General features: G+C 41.6%; 1 protein-coding gene across 1 annotated transcript in view; it reads right to left on the bottom strand.

The window, feature by feature from the left end:
• Window positions 1-21,801, bottom strand: part of LOC115576518 (NACHT, LRR and PYD domains-containing protein 12-like) — a 71,533-nt gene that overhangs the window by 36,374 nt on the left and 13,358 nt on the right. The window contains exon 9 of the mRNA XM_030409051.1: window positions 11,514-11,687. Coding sequence (XP_030264911.1) covers window positions 11,514-11,687 — 174 coding nt within the window. The remainder of the gene's footprint in view (window positions 1-11,513; window positions 11,688-21,801) is intronic.

Genomic DNA, 21,801 nt, shown 5'->3' with positions numbered 1-21,801 from the left:
GCTGACTGATCTGGAATACTAGCAGGATCTTGCATCGCTGCTCTGAGGAGAAGTTCTCTGAGTTTTGACGACCTGATCAGTCACATTTTTGAAATCCACAAATCCTCCCTTAGGTCTCAGGATGTTGCTTCACATGTGATCCTGAGAGCACAAATCCTACTTGTATAATCCAGAGTTTTAAAAAGTTCATCTGTCAGTTCATTAATATTGGTAACATCTGGGCAGTTCAGTAACCAGCTGGGCATCGGCTTAGTCTCCATCTTGGCTCAGCAAGAATCATGAACAGAAAACCCAGATAAACACTATAGTTATGACACTGAATTCACTAAATTACCTGTTTCTCAGTTAATCTCTGGGTTAGTGAGAACAGGAAAGTTAGTGATATCAGTTTGTTAGGGTGAGATGCAGAGAGTGGCACCTACAATGATAGAGTCATTTCTGGAGTGTCCAACAGTGTTTGTGTTCACTCCTTGGATTACAATGCTCATTAAGTGGTAGTCAGACTTATTTTGGCAGATTTAAAATTTGGTCCTTCAGGCAGGTTTTGCTGCTGAAGGGCGTCACAAATGTGTCAGGGGCAGGACAGCTGTTATCACTGTCATGGAGGTGCAGAGAGGAGGCGGGGCACTCCTGGACTGATCTGGTCTCCCTTTCAGAGGGATGGGCACTGATGAAGGTGTCATGCATCAGAGACTGGGAACAGTGGCTAGAATATCTTCTGGGGAAAAACTACCTGTGACCTCACTGTGTGTTTCAGAAAGATGGAAGTCATGTAACTTATCTCTGTGTCTGGATGGAGGTTGAGGAGCTGACTTCATTCCCAAGGACTAAGGAGGTCAGTCAGGAAGTGTTCACATGGTCTGAGTGGAGAGGGAGTTAACCTTCCATCAAGGGAGGAGTGTGAACCAGAGGAACCAGAATCACATCGACTCAACGACTGTGGTGGGGAAACACATTCTGACCCAAAGCCTTAACAACTCCTTCATGTGTGAGCAAAGATCTAACTGCTGAGTGCAGGAAGGGGCCCCGCCAGGAAATTTGGGCCCCATTACAAAAAAATCAAATTGGGCCCTCCCTGCACAGCTGTTGTCACCACATCTGTAGGACCTAACTGTCCCACCAAAAGCTTTACATAACTAATTAAAGGCTTGCAACTGTCTTGCTTCTTGTAGTTGTCATTCCATAATTCAATCTAAATGAATGTATCAAACTGGATTATTTTAATATTGTCTGTAACTTACATGCAGGCTGAGGTATGCTACTCACTGTTTCCAACTGTCCAGCATCCAGTACAGACAGTAGGTTGTTTTTATTTTTATTCTTATTTATTTCAAATTGATCATTATGTGAGAAAATCATTTGTGTTTGAATTTCTGTCATTAATAAATATTTAACTGTTTTTCTTGTAATGGTAAAAAAAGCAAGAGAGAGAGAAATCCCCACAGACTCCCTGCAGTGATGCTAACTGGCACAATGATTTAATATGAATATCTTGCTAAACGTTTCCCTGCACTGATTAAACGTTGATGAAATGTAGGCCAACACTAGTCTGTAGCTGTCTTATTTCACTATAGACATTAAGTCGACAGGTTAATACCAGACTGAAGGCCTACCCAGCTTTCTTGGTGAAACACTGGGTTACAGATTGACACCCTGTCCTCTGTCTTTCCTCTCTCTCTTTCCTGTTTTAGAAAACCAGATTTTGATTTAGGCAACATTGTGATCACTGTAGTTTTGGCGCATCTACTGACTGCAACTAAACACGTCACTGATAATTGCACTAAGGCAGGACCAAACCATTTCATGCAGATACAGGGGGGTGGTGGGTCAATATGGATGTTTACTTTTTGGTCAGTGGGGATATTTAACTTTCACTGCCAAAAACAAGTAAAAACAAAGAGATCATTCATTTTATTATTATATTTGAAATATATATTCTATATACATAAATCTGCTCTTAATTCCTGTGATGTGATGTCGTCTTCTTATCGTCCTTTATTGGTCCTATTCTTTTATTTATCTCTTTATTTGCAGCACGTTTTTCTTTCTTATTCTGTGATTTTGCCTTTTTTATCTCTTTTATTCCTTTTGTAATGACTCATACTGAACGTTTTTGCTTTGACTGTTCAGCGTTTATTCTGTAATATTCTTGATTTTGCTTGATTGTAAGTGCACTTTGTAAACTCTGTGTTTAAAGCTGCTGTATAAATAAAGTTTTATCATAGTTAAAATCATATCTTAGTGTGAAGCCTCAGCTTTAAGTATTTCTCAGCACTTTCTGAGTTTTCTGGCTCTTTATTCAGCATTATTCTGCTGGAGTTGGAGGACGTTGCCGCCCTCTGCTGGTGAAAAGAAACCACAGCTGTTGTGTATCCAGTGAGCTCATATCACACTGTTCAGTCTGTATATATCTCAGTCTGTTACATTTCACTGCACAGATTTCACTGTTTGTCGTCCTGGAATCAAATGAGGGAAATGTTCAGTGGTGTTCTGAGGCGGCACATTCACTGACATCTTTTAAATCAGCAGGAAGTCTTTTATTAATGCTGCCACCACGCTGTTTTATTTCAACATATCTCGTCTGCAATTAACCGTCTCAAACAAATGGACGTCAGTGATGATTCATATTCACACACATTAATATGTAACTGTGATGTTTTGATGCCGTCCGTGTTTTAATTGGATTACTGTCTATTGATTCATTAGTTGTTCTGTTTATTGTGAGTTTTTGTTGGTATTTGTGGTTTGTTGCATTTTCCCAAATTATATAATGTGAATAGTTTGAGTGTGTTTGTGTGGAGGTCTGTGGTTCTTCACCTCTCCTGACACATCTGTTATGTTTCAATCATCTCATCTGATCTGATCTTATGTGTGCTGATCCAATAACAAATCAATACATTCATATGTGTTCAAGAAACAGGTTTGCTGAAGTTGTGCTGTTGTCCTGACTACTTTAACTGTGTGGCAGCTCTTTATTTACTTAAATGAATCACTTTCTTTGAGCATTTCGCTTCTTTTGATGACTAAATAATTGTGTGAAAACCTCGAGGATTTGAACTCATCAGATACTCGTCCTTCCTTTCTTACTGGTTCTGACTCCAGGCTTGAACCCACGACCTCAGAACTTCACAGAACTTCTTCAGCTCACTGAGCCGTCGAGTCAGCAGCTTGTTGGTTCTGTGTGGACTATTTGGTCTCCGGCTCTTCTGTCCGTCGCCTGCTGTTGGACTTTAAAACTGGTCTGTAACAAGTGGAGCCACCGGGTCAGACAGAGAAAGACTTTTCTCACAGCTGTTTAGTTTGACGGACCAGATTCAAATCCAACAAACGTCCTGAAAATACAGCCGGACTTCAACAGCCACAAAACACTGAGAGAAACATTCATTAAATGAAACAGTCATTAAAATGTGTTTTCTTCTCATAGAATAATCAGACAGAAATGAAGAGATGTTGTGCAGTTTATCACGTCACTACGGACATAATTACATGTGTTAACCAACACCATCAAACTTTTAGTTTCATCATTAGAAACACATGAAACAAGTCAGAGTGTTTCAGGTGGAGTGTCGAGTACATTTGATCAGATTTTACTGTCCATTTACAACTTTGTTCACAATGATTCTTTACAATTAAATCTACAGACGAGTCAATGTTTTCTCTTTCTTACATTTCACTAATAGTTGTGGATTTTATTGGAACAAGAGCCAGAATTGAAAACAACACATGACAGAAAGTACAAGTCAACGCAATTTAATCCACATTTTAATGGAAGAAGTTTCAAATGTAAATGAAAAATCTTTTCAGTCAGTTTGAATCATTTTGTACAAAGTTGACTGATGAATTTATTCCAAGAAGCTGAAAGATTGATGTGACTGTGATCCTGTACAGACTCAACTGTTCAGCACTGACAATGTTTCTGTGACAGGAGGAGACTCTGCACACTAAACACCACACAGACGCACTGAGGAACCAGAACTGGGCCAGATGAACCCAAATCCAGGATAAAGAGGTTCAGTGAATGTGGTGTTGAAGGTGTGGAGGTGGATCAGTGAGTCAGAGGAGACTCTGTAGAAGGACAGAGTGCCAGCAGGACAGTCCACATACACTGCTACTCTACCAGAGGAGGAGGAGGGGGAGGAGGAGGAGGAGAGGACTGTTCTTCTGTTATTGTGCCTGACAGAGTAACGACCATCATCAAAGCATCTCAGACTCCAGGACTGATCATTCCATCCAAACCAACAGTCATCACTGGCTCCTTTCCTTCTGATTCTTCTGTAACTCACTGATATAGAAACACTTCCTCTCCACTCGACCTCCCAGTAACAGCGACCAGTCAGACCAGTTCTACACAGCAGCTGAGGACACACAGACTCAAACCTCTCTGGATGACGAGGATATGACTGATCCTCCTCCACACGTGTCATCTTCCTGTTGTTGTCAGACAGTTTGATCTTTCTGCTGACTGTGTTTGTGTCGACTGTGAGCTCACAGGAATCTGATGGAGAGAAAAAGACACAACACAGCTGCAGTTATTAATGTGTCATCAGTGTGATGATGACATCACAGATGTGAATGAGTGATGTCACAGTGTTTTCATGAATGACAGTAAAAAGACACTCACACTTCCTCAGACCTGGTGTCAACCATCGGACTCCAGCAGGCTCCACCCTGAAAGGAGGAGGGGGGTCAGAGCAGCACATCCTCTTTCAGCATGCAAACATGGACATGACATGACTCTCATACACAGAAACACAATCTGTCCATCAGGCTGCTTCTCCCTGTTCTCCATGAACCTCTTCACCTCTGCCACTCTCCTCACACACTGAGAGTGAGCCACAGGATGTTGGTGTGTGTGAAAGAGGACGACAACATCTGAGAACACACACAAACCTCCTGTTGGATTTATCACTTCATCTTTATTTTATTGGATGTTGTTGCTGTTTCCTGTGGGCAACCTTACGCTTGCTGTTTGATCCAATGTCAACTTGTGACCAGGTTTCTATATTATAGGACTTTTGGATTTGGACGTCAGAACTTTTGAGGTCCGATTCCTGTTTGAAGCTTGGAGGGCTTTTCTGAATCTCAGCTGCACAGTCTGCTTTTTGTTCTTGCTGTGTTTCTGCTGCTTTGTTTTACTGTGCAAAGAAACAAATACAATTTATACGTAATAAATCAATCAGAAAACATTGGACGTTGGTTCCCGACCTCTGCCAGAACCAAGTGACAGAGACTCCCAGACTGTTTCCCTCCAGAACCTCACAAGTGTCACTGAACCTGTTTGTGATAGAAACAGTTTCATGGTTTCATGTGTTGACATGTTCATGTTACTATAGTTTGGTGCTGGATTGATATCTGATGTATATTACAGCAGTAATATCTACTGTGAGGAGAACTTCATGTCATGTTTGATGCCATTAAAAGCAGAAACAATGACACAAATGTCTCTTAGTCTGAAATCTGCTGTGGTGAACATGATGTGTCCAGACGTTTTTAGGACAGCGACAACTAACCCATTAAATTGAATATTGAAATAGTTGCGACCAGTTTCATTATGGATTAGCTTGTTTGCGTTATGATGCAGGCGCTGTGACACGGAGCGAGCTGCTTCACTTCTTGGTCAAAGACGTAGAGCGGAAGATACGTCAAGAAAACACATTCAGCTCAGCAGTTCTGGTCTCCTACGGTGGGAGCAGTAAGACAGCCAATGGCGCCTTGCATAGCTCAGGTGATGAAACAGGAACCTACTCAGAGTTGCGCTGACTCCTTTCTGAATCGGCTCCGTTACGCATCTGCAACATAGCGGAGGCCACGGAGGAACAGAAACTACAAACGTTACAGAAGAGAAAAGTGTTCGAGCCAAGACATCAAAACCTAGGCAGCACTTCATATCAAAGTGTTGAAAGAAAACAGCTCCAAGATGTGCAGAGCTGATCTCACATGGCCCGGTAGCACCACATCACTGAGACATGAATAGAAAGCAGGTCAGAGCCACTACAGGTGAAGGAGACTCGGCACGGTGACTTAGTAAAGGTTTCAAACCCAGAACCTGTCTACACTGATCCGTAGTGTCTGTCCCTTTAGTACCTTACTGTTAAGTGTTTTAATGAGCAGCAGGATTTGTTTGTTGGACAGGCTGACTGACTAAAGTTTGGACAGGGTGAACTTTTGGAACTGATCCACTTCATCCATTAGTAAACCTGTTGTTCCTGCAAACACAAGATTAGGGCCCGGCTACATTACAGGTTTCAATTTAACAAGCAACGTTTAAGACAGAAACAGCTTCCGTCTGTGCTCTCAGGTCTGTGATGGATCAGTGTCGCCCCCTGGTGGGTAATTAGCTGAAGTATGTCAGAGACACTGGAGGACATCAGAGGAGGTTTTAGAATATTTCATGTGGTAGTCAGAGATCGTCTGAAGTGAAGTCTTTATTTCTTCACATAGAAACTTGAGCACATCTGTTGTGTTAAAATATATATTACGTGTCCTTCATATTCTCAGTGCATGGCTCAGGCTGCATTCACAATGTACATTTACCTTTTTATTTCACTTGTTCAATTAAAAATGTCTTTATTGGCACGATGTCACACAAACATGTTGCCAAAGCAAGAAAAGAAGAAGAAGATTGTAGTGTAAAGACTAGTACAGTAGATGAAAACACAACACAGATATAAGTGTAACCAAAGCTGACAATAACAGCACGACACTCAATAATAAGTGTCATCACTTATAACATGAACAACTGTCAGCTGAGTGTCACTCACTGTCCCTCAGTTTGTGGCAGCAGAACATAGACTGCTGCTGGATCACAGCTCTTTGGGTTCTCCCCTAGTAGGACTGTTCATGTTTCTGCATCTACTGGCTCAACAAAGCCTTTGTAATCTATTACATGTTTAACATCTAATCTATTACATGTTTAACATGTGTTTCTCTAATATGTTTCTACTTTTCACATGTTGTGAGGAAGTGCTGCTCTGTTGTTGTTGTGTTTTATTGTACAGGCCGGAGGGGTGTACTGCGAAGCCAGTTTAGTGTGTTAGCAGGTATGTTGAGTCTAAAGCCAGGCTTCCCTGTACTACAAAGGTGGCTCTCTTTTAACCCGGCTAGATCACCATGGTAACTTATGCTGAGCTCATAACCTGGTCCCGACCAGTTCAGAGTTTCATCTTAAAATCGGCTATAAAAGCGCCGCTGTTTCACTGTGTAACTCATTCGGAGATGGCGTCACCATTCATTGAGAACCCGGTGGACCTGGGAGCAAGAACAATTCGGGCAGCACTACGACGTGAGCGGCTTCTTCGAGATCGCGCTGATCCGCTGGCATTTCCTGATGAAATTCTCTATGAGCGATATAGATTTTCAGCCGAGGGAATACGGAACATTTGCTCACTTATTGAGCCACAAACTAGATTTTACTTTTGCATTCTTCATGTAACAAACATTTTAGAGGTGTGAATCTTCAGCGGCCTCGCGATTCCATTACGATTCAGCTGTCAACGATTCTCGATGCATCTCAGTGTTCGTCATCCTCAATGATCTATATCACTGCACACGGCTACTGTTCATCATTTACATTCTCCTTTTATTCTGAAAGTCCTTCCAATAATCAGACTACAGCAGTCTACAAAATAAAAGCTGCATCTTTTCAGTCATCAAACAAAACCTGTATCCATCTGCAGTGTCTTTCATGTTTGTCTACAATAATCTAGTTTTCATATCGCAGTTTTAAGATCCAACATTTACTGACTCTGCTGCACACACCTCTCTCAGAGTTGGACAGCAGAGTTGACAGCAGCTCCTCAGATCTCAGCTGATTAACTTCTCTCACAGTTATTATTTATAGCTGCAGACGTTAGCTTCAGGTGAAATTTGACTGTTTTAATCTCTCTCAGATGATGTCTGCCTCCCTCCAACATCCTCCTACATCAGTAACGTCAGTCAGAAGTCCTCACACAGTTAAAAGCGTGTGAGCAACGTCGTAATGAAACTTTATCATCCAGCTGAGGCCGAACAATCAACAATCACATCTTATAATGGAGACATTTCATCACCTCTAATACATTTATATTGCTTTTACAAACTGAAGTTGTTTGAAAGTGAATTGAACAAGACTAAAGAGGAAAATGTAAGAGCAATGTTTCATTCTTTAAATAAAATGCTTTTGTCTTTTTATGCGATCAATGGTTTATGAAAATAGTCGTTAGTTGCAGCCCTATAACTTGTGACAACAAACACTACTCTGTGATGTGTTGGTAGGGAGTGAGTCTCTCCGGTATGTGACAGAGCTACGAGCACGTTGCTGCAGTCACAGTAAAGTGCTGCTGTTATTACTGTAGGACATAAAGTGTGTGGATAGACTCAGTTAGTAACTGAAACCATGTGTTGTTTGCTGCCACAAATGAAAAATTAAAAGTCCATTCATGCAACGCAGTCACGCCATCTAACTGCATTTAACACTTCCTTTAAATACTTCACAATAAAAGTACTGCATGTAGTTATTTGTCATTTATCAATGGATCAGATGATTGATCAACTGTTTTCTTTTGTCATTTGATTTTGCAGGCGGTGTAAAACACTGAAACTTTCCTGACCCTGCAGGCTGTTATAATGATAACTACCCGAAACAGCCCAAACTCAGCTGGAGCAGCAGTTTCCTCATGACAAGAGCCAAGATGGCAACACTGAGCCCATCTTAAATTAATCTATGCACTGCTGCTGTTCTGGTAATTTGACAGGAAGGTTCCACCTTGTGTCATCTAACATTGTTATTGGACTGTTTTATATCTTCTGTTCACTTTAACCTGATGCCACAGACAGTTGGTACGGTCTGTAAATCATTTCACATCGGTACAAATAAACTGTCAGCGATGATCTAGAATGCAATTACTCGACTGTTGATAAATATCCATGTCAGAACCATTTTAAGTTTAAAGTCAAGCCCTTTGGCAAAAACACTGATTCTCCAGGTGAGGGAAAGAGTTTCTATGTCATTCAGTGATTAAATTCATTTATGTGTCACAGAAATCTTTTGAATTTGAGGTTCAGTATTTTCTGATGAGACATCTGACACAGAGGGTCTATTGCTATTATTGATATCATTACACAGCAGTGTAGTGGTGGAAGTTAGATTTAATGTTAATGTTTTGATAACCCTCTGCTGATTTTCATATGTTTTTATTATCTTCCTCTCTTCAATTGTAACTCTTGGCTCCAAGCTATGCTGCCTTTTCTCCTGAACTGAACTGAACAACTGGAGGTGAAGTAAACAAAGCAGACCTCCCAACCGTCTACAATCGAGATACAGAGTCTCACACTAGCCCCATTCACACAGAGAAGAGGCATGAACGCCGCAGCAGCGGTTTGCAAATTCTCCACCGTGGGTTGTTCACAGAGTGTGAAGCAGCTCCGCCTTAAAGACTCATACAGAAAGCCGGCGCTGCGGCTCCTAAAGAGGCGTGTCGGTACACGTCATGATGAGACGTCTGTGTGTTTCTCCGGTGTCCTTCTGTCAATCTAAACCCGTAGATATAATCATATGGATGATGTTATAACGTGTAGTGATTGAGATCCTGAATTACTATCAGCAAACTTGACGCTGTCTGACTCAGTCACTCGTGGGGACCACTGAAGTCCACTGAAGTGTCAGTCGGGAGAGCTGACCGTAACAGAGATTTATTTTTCAATACAAACACTTCAGTTAAAGTTTTTTTGCCGGTGACAGACGTTGTTTATTGGGCAGAAATGTGATTTAGAGTCGGGAGGATGGATGGAAGGACAGGTGGGAGGACAGATAGGAGGAAAGACGCTTGTCCACGTATAACTGCAGTAGATTTTTCCTCATATAAGCTGCCAAAGACAGTTACTACATTACTTTTGTTTGGTCCTGTAACGTTCCTTTGTGGGACATTTCTCTCTTTTTAGTTGAGTGAAGGACCTGTGTTGTTATCAGACTGTATGACCGACACCTTGATATACGCAGCTGGCTTATTCATTCACACTGGTTTGGTTAACTAATAATGCGCCAGAGCGAAATTTCACCCCTCGTCGCCTCTGAGAGATTCACACAGAGGTGGAGGCAGAGAAGTGGCGAGGCAGTGTGAATGGGGACACTGACTGTCTGCAGCAGGACTCTTTGTACCTGAGAGTGTCCAGTCTCCAGCCCGAATTCTCCAGTCGAGCAGAAAGCTGCCTCACTCCTGAGTCTCTTGGATGATTGTAGCTCAGGTCCAGCTCTCTCAGATGGGATTGATTGGAGTCCAATCCTGAGGCCAGAGAAGTACAGCCCTCCTCTGTGATCAGACAGCCTGACAGCCTGCAGACACACAAAACAACACACATCACAGATCAGTTGAGAGTCTTCATGATTCAGTGCACATCTGTGTTTAAGGGTTTTAACGTTCATTATATTCGTGATCTCAGTTTTCAATAATTTACTAATCAGCACTAAACACAGAATATAACTGATGCTGATGGAAATACCATTAGTTTTGCAAATATTTGGTCATGAACCAACATATTGTACAGATTAAAATGATGAACTGATGATAGCATCAGATGTAAAGTCAGAGGATCACCAAATTAACTACAGTTAATCCTGAGGGGAGCATGAATGTCAAAATCTACATGACAACACATCCAATGGTTGTTGAGATATGTAAATCCGGATTAAAGTGCAGAATAGACTGACTGACCCACATTTTAAATATAAATATAGATTAGGGGTGTCATTGGTTTTGTATTGTTACTTTGATGAGTGAAGGATCTGTTAAGTTGTTAGACTGAGAACACTATCAGAACATCACACTCCTATCCACACATGTTGTCTCACCTCTGTTGGGGCTCTGTTACTACCTCTGTTGGAGGATCAGAGGCAGAATGAAACCATCCCCTTTCCACCTTTGTAACTTTCACACCTACAGTTAGGTGGAATATCAACATAAGATTCCTGCCTAGAAGAGGCAGTGTGATTTGGGCGTCTGTCTCTCCCTTAACCCAACCAGTTGAGACAGATGGTGGCTCACCATTAAGTCTGGTTCTGCTCGAGGTTTCTGACTGTATAAAGGCATTTTTTTCTCACCTCTGTGTGCTTGCCCATATGAGACATGTTGGGTCTCTTAAATCAATTGAATTGAATTATATTAGGAGTATGATCAAGACCTGCTCCAATTGTAAAGTTACTTGAAATAATGAAATAAAATAATGAATCCTGACCTAAGACTTTCAAGGATACAGTGTGGACTCTTCAGTTCAGCAGAAGCGTAAACAGTGAAAACGACATTAGTGATACATTATATATTATATCATAGTAGCACATGTGAACTTGCTTTCTGTTTTACTCTAATATGTCGGAGATATGAAAAATCAACAAGACTACATCTTGAAAAAACAGACATGAAACAATAATATGTAGCATGGTTTCAAAACACAAGAGTTCTGACATAAGAGAGAGAGAGAATTGAATCCAAATGTTAAATAAATAACAAAAATAATTTGAGACAAACTATGAATTATCTGACCTGAGAGTTTCAAGTCTACATTGGGGACTCCCCAGTCCAACACACAGATGCTTCACTCCTGAATCCAGCAGGTTGTTGTTACTCAGGTCCAGTTCTCTCAGACTAGAGGACTGGGAGCTGAGAACTGAGGACAGAACTTCACAGCTTCTCTTTGAGAGGTTACAGCCACTCAGTCTGGATAAAAAATTATGAGCAGAACAATGAAATAATATTTCTATTTGGGTCAATAACAGCACATTTACGGCATTCTGAAGAAACTTCTCCACACTTACAGAGCTTTGTTAGAGGCTTTGACCACTGGCAGCAACCTCAGAAGAGCCTCCTCTGAAGCAGAGTATTTCTTCAGGTCAAACACATGTCCAGATCTTTTTCTGATGACAGTAAGATGAAAACCAGAGCTGACCACTGAGCAGGAGACAGTTTATCTGTGGAGAGACTTCCTGAACTCAGGGACTGTTGGATCTCCTCCACTAGAGAATGATCGTTCAGTTCATTCAGGCAGTGGAACAGATTGATGCTTCTCTCTGCAGACAGATTCTCACTGATCTTCTTTTTCATGTACTCGACTGTTTTCTGATTGGTCTGTGAGCATCTGCCTGTCTGTGTCTGCAGACCTTTCAGGAGAGTCTGATTGGTCTGCAGTGAAAGACCCAGGAGGAAGCGGAGGAACAAGTCCAGGTGTCCATTTGGACTCTTTAAGGCCTCATCCACAGCACTCTGGTAGAGAAGTGTCTCTGCAGATGGACGACCTATTGTTGGTTTCTCTGACATAAGATTGAGTCCAGAGTTAATGAACATCAGATGGACATGGAGAGCAGCCAGAAACTCCTGAACACTCAGATGGACGAAGCAGAACACCTTGTCCTGGTACAGTCCTCTCTCCTCTTTAAAGATCTGTGTGAACACTCCTGAGTACACTGAGGCTGCTCTGATATCGATGCCACACTCTGTCAGGTCTGATTCATAGAAGATCAGGTTTCCTTTCTGCAGCTGCTCAAAAGCCAGTTTTCCCAGAGACTCAATAATCTTCCTGCTCTCTGGAGTCCAGTGTGGATCTGTCTCAGCTCCTCCATCATACTTGACGTTCTTCACTTTGGACTGAACTACCAGGAAGTGGATGTACATCTCAGTCAGGGTCTTGGGCAGCTTTCCTCTTTCTCTGGTCTTCAACACATCCTCCAGAACTGTAGCAGTGATCCAGCAGAAGACTGGGATGTGGCACATGATGTGGAGGCTCCGTGATGTCTTGATGTGGGAGATGATTCTGCTGGCCTGCTCCTCATCTCTGAATCTCTTCCTGAAGTACTCCTCCTTCTGTGGGTCAGTGAACCCTCTGACCTCTGTCACCATGTCAACACACTCAGGAGGGATCTGATTAGCTGCTGCAGGTCGTGTGGTTATCCATAGGCGAGCAGAGGGAAGCAGTTTCCCCCTGATGAGGTTTGTCAGCAGCACATCCACTGAGGTGGACTCTGTAACATCAGTGAGAATCTCAGTATTGTGGAAGTCCAGAGGAAGTCGACACTCATCCAAACTGTCAAAGATGAACACAAGCGTGAACTCCTCAAACCTGCAGATTTCTTTGGTTTCGGTGAAGAAGTGATGAACAAGTTCCACTAAGCTGAACTTTTTGTCTTTCAGCACATTCAGCTCTCTGAAGGTGAATGGAAATGTGAACTGTATGTCCTGGTTGGCTTTGTCTTCAGCCCAGTCCAGAGTGAACTTCTGTGTTAAGACTGTTTTCCCGATGCCAGCCACTCCCTTTGTCATCACTGTTCTGATTGGTTCATCTCTTCCAGGTGAGGCTTTAAAGATGTCTTCTTGTCTGACTGTTGTTTCTGGTCTGTGTGGTTTCCTGGATGCTGTTTCAATCTGTCTGACCTCATGTTCATCATTGACCTCTGCAGTCCCTCCCTCTGTGATGTAGAGCTCTGTGTAGATCTGATTCAGAAGGGTTGGGTTTCCTGCTTTAGCGATCCCCTCAAACACACACTGGAACTTCTTCTGAAGGTTAGATTTAAGTTTACGCTGACAAACTCCAGAATGACTTCCTGAATGAACACAGTGAAAAAGTTCATTAAGTTATTTATAAAGAAAATATGACAATTTCCTTTCCCTAAAGTAGCACATATAAACATGTTTTCCATGTTTTTCCTCCATCTGTTGACATTACAAATTGTCTCATTGATCCAGGATGTTAAATCTTTAGAGAAATCCTCTTACTTCTCTGCAGACGGTCAGCCAGCTCCTCCTGCTTCATTCTCCTCAGGAGGTGAAGTGTGATCTTCAGAAATGCCTCTCTGCTGCTCCTCCTCTGCTCTTCATCCTCACCATCCAACACCTCCTCATCCTCCCTCTGACTCTCTGGGTAGCATTCTAGAAAATCTGAACTCAGAACCCTCTGGACCTTCTTCAGCTCGTTCTTCACAAAAGTGACAATGTTCTCCTCCAGCAGCTGAAACAGAATATTATGTGAATGACAACATTTAACATCAGATCCATGTTGGACAGATTCACCACTGGTCTGTAAAGTGCAGCATGGAGATTATTGTGAACAGGCTGGATGTAACTGATGTTCATGCACAGACCATAAATATGGGGTCCAGGTGTGTCTGATGCTGCTGGACAGACGGACCTCTGGGAACCTCTGAGCTCTCCTGGTTGACTCTGTGGAGGATTCATGAAGAATCAGTCACATTGTGTCTGTCCACTCAGAGAAAAACACAAGCTGAAGGTCCTTTGAGTTAAAGTGTTGATGACATCACTGATGTCTCATTTATCTCATTTAAAGGCAGGAACACACCGGCCCAACCGTTGGCCGTCTCAAGTGTTTGGGGAGACTCGGACGATTTCGGGAACAAATCTGTCCGATGTGTTCAGCTGCGTTGGAAGCTTTTGGAGCCACGCAGATGTTGACTGCTCCGATTCAACATGCAAAGCCTGAGAAGGTTGGCTGTCGGAGGATTGGATGCCATCGGATACTCTGATTGGTTCTCTGTTCAGTGACCATTCTGATTGGCAGTGTGCTATTGAATCAGCGCGGTGTGCGGGAGGGGTGAAACAAAACACTTTTTCACTCCTGCGACGTGTTTGTATAATAACGAGCCAGAGAGCAGACAACACGACCATCAGCTCAGCCATAATGAGCTTTCAAGCAATGCCAAGTACTGCATTCCACAAACGTCTTCTCAGGTCAAACGAATATACATTTTTTGACAAATGGCCACAACTGACATGTCTCAACTTCTGTGGTGACATGACTGAAAACCAGACTTGACGACTTGATGGAGGAACATAGTGGAGTCACAATTATCCTTTGTTAGCAGCTTGCATCTGTTAGCCTGAAATCACTATGTTACACTCAACCATCAGACAAATGTTAAACTGGACTGAAGAGTTGAAGACTGGTTCTACTGGGCAGCTTTACATGTGAGAATATAAATGTACGAAAGAAGAACGAAGCTGAAAAAAATTTTCAACACATTTCTCTGAATAAATAACGTAAAACATGAATCAGTCACATATTAATGTTATTAACAGCTTACCTCTTTACAGCAGGAGGTGGTTGTCCTTTAAAATCGATGAACCGACCCGTTGACCGGTCACTCTTGAAGGACACACAGCTGGGCTCATATTCAGGTCCAGGTCCAGTAGAGTCTAGTCTCCTGTTGGACAGAGAAGACCACCAGAGATGTTAATTTACGTTCTAGTTTTCAGACACAGAAGCTTCTGTCCATAAAATAGTGGAAAACATCAGGAATAAACCTTCAGAGAATATTGGACCAAACTAATTCAATAAAGTGAAATGAAGAGTTGAAGACCGGTTCTACTGGGCAGCTTTCTAAAGTGAAAATATAAATTTAAGTAAAGAAGACCGAAGATGAAAAAAACAAGTTTAAACAAATTTCTCTGAATAAATAACGTAAAACATGAATCAGTCATATTTTCATGTTATTAACAGCTCACCTCTTTCCAGCAGAAGGCTTTTCTCCAAAACTAATGTAACGATCTACTGACTCATCACTCTTGAAGGAAACACAGCTGGGCTCAGGTCCAGGTCCAGGTCCAGGTCCAGTAGAGGCTGGTCTCCTGTTGGCCAGAGAAGAAGACCACCAGAGATGTTAATTCACTTTCTAGTCTTCAGACACAGAAGCTTCTGTCCATAAAATAGTGGAAAACATCAGGAATAAACCTTCAGAGAATATTGGACCAAACTAATTCAATAAAGTGAAATGAAGAGTTGAAGACTGGTTCTATTGGGCAGCTTTCTAAAGTGAGAAGATACATTTAAGTGAAGAAGAACGAAGCTGAAAATAAACATCAGGTTTCAAAAAACATCTTCCTCTACAGTTAAAACATGAATCAGTCACATATTAATGTTATTGACAGCTCACCTCTTTACAGCAGGAACTGGTTGTTCTTTAAAATCAATGAGACGAGGATTTGACCGGTCACTCCTGAAGGACACACAGCTGGGCTCAGGTCCAGGTCCAGGTCCAGGTCCAGGGGTTTTAGAGGGAGGGCCTCCCTCCTCTCTGTCCTCACACTGATTCATGTTGCTCATCTCACACACACTTTCATCTGGAGAGAAAACACAAATCATTCATCTGCACATCAACTGAAATCAGCCTTTCCATCATGTCTCCTGACAGAACATCAGCTGCTCCTCCTCTGATTGGCTGCTTCATATCAGTGTCACATGAATGCTGCACTTCTACTGTCAGTCACTAGATGGTGTCATGGAGTACATTTACTTGAGTACTATACGGAACTACAATTCTGAGGTACTTCAGTCAAGAATTTGTACTTCTTGCAACTAAATATTAATTTCAGGTCATCAGCTCAATACAAACGTTTTTTCACGTCCAGATTGTTGCTGTGTCTAGTGTCGCTAAACTAACGACAGCTTGTGTTAATGAGTCAAACGTTTTAAATGTGTTACATTACCTTCAGCTGGAGGTTCACACGGACACGACTGTCTGCACCACAACCATCACAGTGAATGAGACTTTGGACCGGCGCCGCCTGAAGAGGCTGTTAGAGTTACACATTAATCACATCGTATGAATCATATCAGTGAAATCTGATGACTTGTGTGTTTAATGAGAGTGTGAAGGTCAAATACATGTTCAGTTGTTGTTACTTTGGTTCAACAAAGCAGCTTTAGTGACTTTTACAGACCAACATCACTTTAACTGACTGTTAGTTTCTATGAGGTCACTACACAACAACTCACACACAACTCACAAGTTGTCATGAAGAAACATTCAGGTCACAACTTGTGTTATAAAATCCTTCAGCTGTGCTGCAGATACTTTGTGAGTTTTTAAGTAGAACCTCGTCAAACACACAGTAAAGTTACATGTTAGTGTTTGTGACTGTGATTCAGTTCAGGTCCAGTTTGAATGAAGTGAGTTTGACGACGAGTTAACGAGCAGATTAAACTGATCTCAGTTCAGTCAGAGACACAAACTTCAGTTCAGACGGTTGGATTTTTCTGTTTAGAATGAAAATAGGAGTGAAAATATTTCCTTTCTTGACATTTAGTGAGTTTATGTTGTTGACTTATTAGACTCAGTAGTGAACTGGCTGCTTTTCCATCTCCAGCTGAAGCTACAGGCTGTCAGACTGTCACCTCTGAGCTACAGAGTGCTGTTAGGAGACAGGACGGACACACAGAGACGTCTTTGACAGGACGTCAACACTGTTGTTCTTCACTCTGCTCACAATGTTAGCTGGTTAGCTGAATGTTAGCTCGTTAGCTGAATGCTAGCTATTAGCTGAATATTATCTGGTTAGCTGAATGTTGTTGTAAAGTTAAATCATATCTTACCTTTAAAGGACTGAAAGCAGCAGGTGAGAGTAAACACAGTCCGTCCTCAGCTGCTGACGGTCTCTCAGGTGTGCTTCATCACAGGAGGAGGAGCCCAGGTGAGCTCTCACACTGTGTACACGCCCTGATGCCTGCTGGGTCCCAGACCTCAGATCAGACTGAACTCACCTTCTTATCACAGTGTCATCATTCAAAGCACCAGGACAAACCACAGCTTCTCTCTGCCTGCTCACTCAGGCAGCCATCTTGGCTCAAAGACCAGGCAGTTTTCCAGCTGATGTTTGTGTGTGAAAGCAGTACAGGCCTTAAAGTAACTTCATGTCACTGCTTTAACTTCAGATAACAGCTTCAAAACCAGTCTGTAGGGAAATTGTCCTTGTTGAAGTTTGAGAGCTGCTGATTCTCTGAAGAGTTTCAGACTGGCTGTGATGAATCAGAACTCTTTCAGACCTGCAGCACAGAGAGAAGAACCACAGAGTGTCTGGACTTCTATACAACAGAACACTGGTTACATACTTTATGATAGTTATTCACAAGCCTTCCCCAAAACAATGATGCTCTGATGTTTGTGTTGATGGTGTCCTCCAGCGGTCCTGTTGTCCTCTCTACCTTCCTGTTAACACCTCAGGTGAAGAGGATCTCCTCTCAAATCCTGATCATGTTCTGATCCGTACACTGATACCTCAATCCAAAACTGTTTCATTCCGTCAACAAGCTAAAGTTTTATTTTCATCACAAATCTTCAAATGAATCAATAATAGTGAGGCTTTATAATAATAATAATATTTAGGCTTTAAACAAATGTTTTTATACTAAACTGGTCAGAATCTCACAGCTTCTACGTGTTTTCATTTGTTTTCAGAAAATGTTTGTGTCGCTCAATAACAGGCATAAATGAGTCCATTCAATGTGTTTCTGATTTACAGAACTACAATGTCAACATGTGAAGTTACTGAGAAACACTTCTGATCCTTTAATGGCTGTTATGATTTATCATTTGAGAAACAAGTCATATGTATAATATTTATCATTTATTGTTCATTTGTGCTAAAGCTGAAGTGAAACAGTGAAGATAAAGCAGCAGTCTGATGAAAAACAGCAGGTGGAGGAAACTGGCCGTCCTTTCCTTTGCAGGGACAGCAGCTCGGTGCTAACTTGTTCTTTGGATTGTGTAGTTAGCTGGTCAGCTCTGTGTCGCAGCTCTGCCGCTGACTGACCTGGAATACTAGCAGGATCTTGCATCGCTGCTGTGAGGAGAAGTTCTCTAGGCCTGCTGGAAATGCATCTGGCAGCTCTCAGCAGCTGTTGAGCCCAGAAGAATCCAGGAGAAGGAAAACTTGATGTCAGGCACCTTGTAGGGAACGAGGTGGAGAAGAGAGATAACAAAGGAGTTTTGACGACCTGGTCAGTCATAGTTTTGAAATCCACAAATCCCCCCTCAGGTCTCAGGATGTTGCTTCACATGTGATTCTGAGAGCACAAATCTACTTGTATAATCCAGAGTTTTAAGAAGTTCATCTGTCAGTTCATTAATATTGGTAACATCTGGGCAGTTCAGTAACCAGCTGGGCATCGGCTTAGTCTCCATCTTGGCTCAGCAAGAATCATGAACAGAACATCAAGATCAGAAGTTACACAAAGAAAAAGAAAATCCAGATTAACACTATAGTTATGACATTGAATTCACTAAATGTCTGTTTCTCAGTTAATCTCTGGGTTAGTGAGAACAGGAAAGTTTGTGACATCAGTTTGTTAGGGTGAGATGCAGAGAGTGGCACCTACGATGATAGAGTCATTTCTGGAGTGTCCAAGAGTGTTTGTGTTCACTCCTTGGATTACAATGCTCATTAAGTGGTAGTCAGACTTATTTTGGCAGATTTAGAATTTGGTCCTTCAGGCAGGTTTTGCTGCTGAAGGGCGTCACAAATGTGTCAGGGGCAGGACAGCTGTTATCACTGTCATGGAGGTGCAGAGAGGAGGCGGGGCACTCCTGGACTGATCTGGTCTCCCTTTCAGAGGGATGGGCACTGATGAAGGTGTCATGCATCAGAGACTGGGAACAGTGGCTAGAATATCTTCTGGGGAAAAACTACCTGTGACCTCACTGTCTGTTCCAGAAAGATGGAAGTCATGTAACTTAACTCTGTGTCTTGATGGAGGTTGAGGAACTGAGACTTTGGACCGGCGCTGCCCGAAGAGGCTGTTAGAGTTACACATTAATCACATCGTATAAATCATATCAGTGAAATCTGATGACTTGTGTGTTTAATGAGTGTAAAGGTCAAATACATGTTCACTTGTTGTTACTTTGCATCAACAAAGCAGCTTAAGTGACTTTTACAGACCAACATCATTTTAACTGACTGTCACTACACAACAACTCACAAGTTGTCATGAAGAAACATTCAGGTGAAAACTTGAGTTATCCTCACTGTCTGTTTCAGAAAGGTGGAAGTCATGTAACTTATCTCTGTGTCTGGATGGAGGTTGGGGAGCTGACTTCATTCCCAAGGACTAAGGAGGTCAGTCAGGAAGTGTTCACATGGTCTGAGTGGAGAGGGAGTTAACCTTCCATCAAGGGAGGAGTGTGAACCAGAGGAACCAGAATCACATCGGCTCAACGACTGTGGTGGGGAAAGACATTCTGACCAAAGCCTTAACAACTCCTTCATGTGTGAGCAAAGATCTAACTGCTGAGTGCAGGAAGGGGCCCCGCCAGGAATTCTGGGCCCCATGACAAAAAAATCAAACTGGGCCCCCTCTGCACAGCTGTTGTCACCACATCTGTAGGACCTAACTGTCCCATCAAAAGCTTTATATGACTAATTAAAGGCTTGCAACTGTCTTGCTTCTTGTAGTTGTCATTCCATAATTCAATCTAAATGAATGTATCAAACTGGATTATTTTAATATTGTCTGTAACTTACATGCAGGCTGAGGTATGCTACTCACTGTTTCCAACTGTCCAGCATCCAGTACAGACAGCAGGATGTTTTTTTATTTTCATTTATATCAAATTGATCATTATGTGAGAAAATCATTTGTGTTTGAATTTCTGTCATTAATAAATATTTTATTTTCTTTTTTCTAATGGTAGAAAGAGCAAGAGAGTCAGAGAAATCCCCACAGACTCCCTGCAGTGATGATAACTGGCACAATGATGAATATCTTGCTAAACGTATCTTGCTAAACACTAGTCTGTAGCTGTCTTATTTCACTGTGGACATTAAGCCGACAGGTTAATACCAGACTGAAGGCTACCCAGCTTTCTTGGTGAAACACTGGGTTACAGATTGACACCCTGTCCTCTGTCTTTCCTCTCTCTCTTTCCTTGTTTGAAAACCAGATTTTGATTTAGGCCACATTGTGATCACTGTGGTTTTGGCGCATCTGCTGACTGCAACTAAACACGTCACTGATAATTGCACTAAGGCAGGACCAAACCATTTCATGCAGATACAGGGTAAAAACAAAGAGATCATTCATTTTATTATTATATTTGAAATATATACTCTATATACGTAAATCTGTTCTTAATTCCTGTGATGTGATGTTGTCTTCTTATCGTCCTTTATTGGTCCTATTCTTTTATTTATCTCTTTATTTGCATCACGTTTTTCTTTCTTTTTCTGTGATTTTGCCTTTTTATCTCTTTTATTCCTTTTGTAATGACTCATACTGAACGATTTTGCTTTGACTGTTCAGCGTTTATTCTGTAGTATTCTTGACTTTGCTTGATTGTCAGAACACTTTATGTATAAATAAAGTTTGTAGTAAAAATCATATCTTAGTGTGAAGCCTCAGCCTTAAGTATTTCTCAGCACTTTCTGAGTTTTCTGCCTCTTTATTCAGCATTATTCTGCTGGAGTTGGAGGACGTTGCCGCCCTCTGCTGGTGAAAAGAAACCACAGCTGTTGTGTATCCAGTGAGCTCATATCACACTGTTCAGTCTGTATATATCTCAGTCTGTTACATTTCACTGCACAGATTTCACTGTTTGTCGTCCTGGAATCAAATGAGGGAAATGTTCAGTGGTGTTCTGAGGCGACACAATCACTGACATCTTTTAAATCAGCAGGAAGTCTTTTATTAATGCTGCCACCATGCTGTTTTATTTCAACATGTCTCATCTGTTTTAATATCATCCATATTGCTCTTTATTTATTGTATTATTTATATATATCTGCTGTTATCGGCCTCAACTCTGACATGTTTTAATCACATTTCAACCTCGTAAAGCCCTTTTTAACTGTGAAAACTGCTGTATGAATGAAGTTTATTATTATTATTATTACCATTATTATTATTATTATTAATATTATTATTATTATTATCACACAGACAGAACTCAGCACCAGTGAGCTTCAACCAATGATGCAATTAACCGTCTCAAACAAATGGACGTCAGTGATGATTCATATTTACACACATTAATATGTAACTGTGATGTTTTGA

Source organism: Sparus aurata, chromosome 24, assembly GCF_900880675.1.
Source record: "Sparus aurata chromosome 24, fSpaAur1.1, whole genome shotgun sequence".
Classification (NCBI taxonomy): Eukaryota; Metazoa; Chordata; class Actinopteri; order Spariformes; family Sparidae; genus Sparus; species Sparus aurata.
Note: the sequence above shows the minus strand (reverse complement) of the source record. Positions and strands in the feature narration are given on the sequence as shown.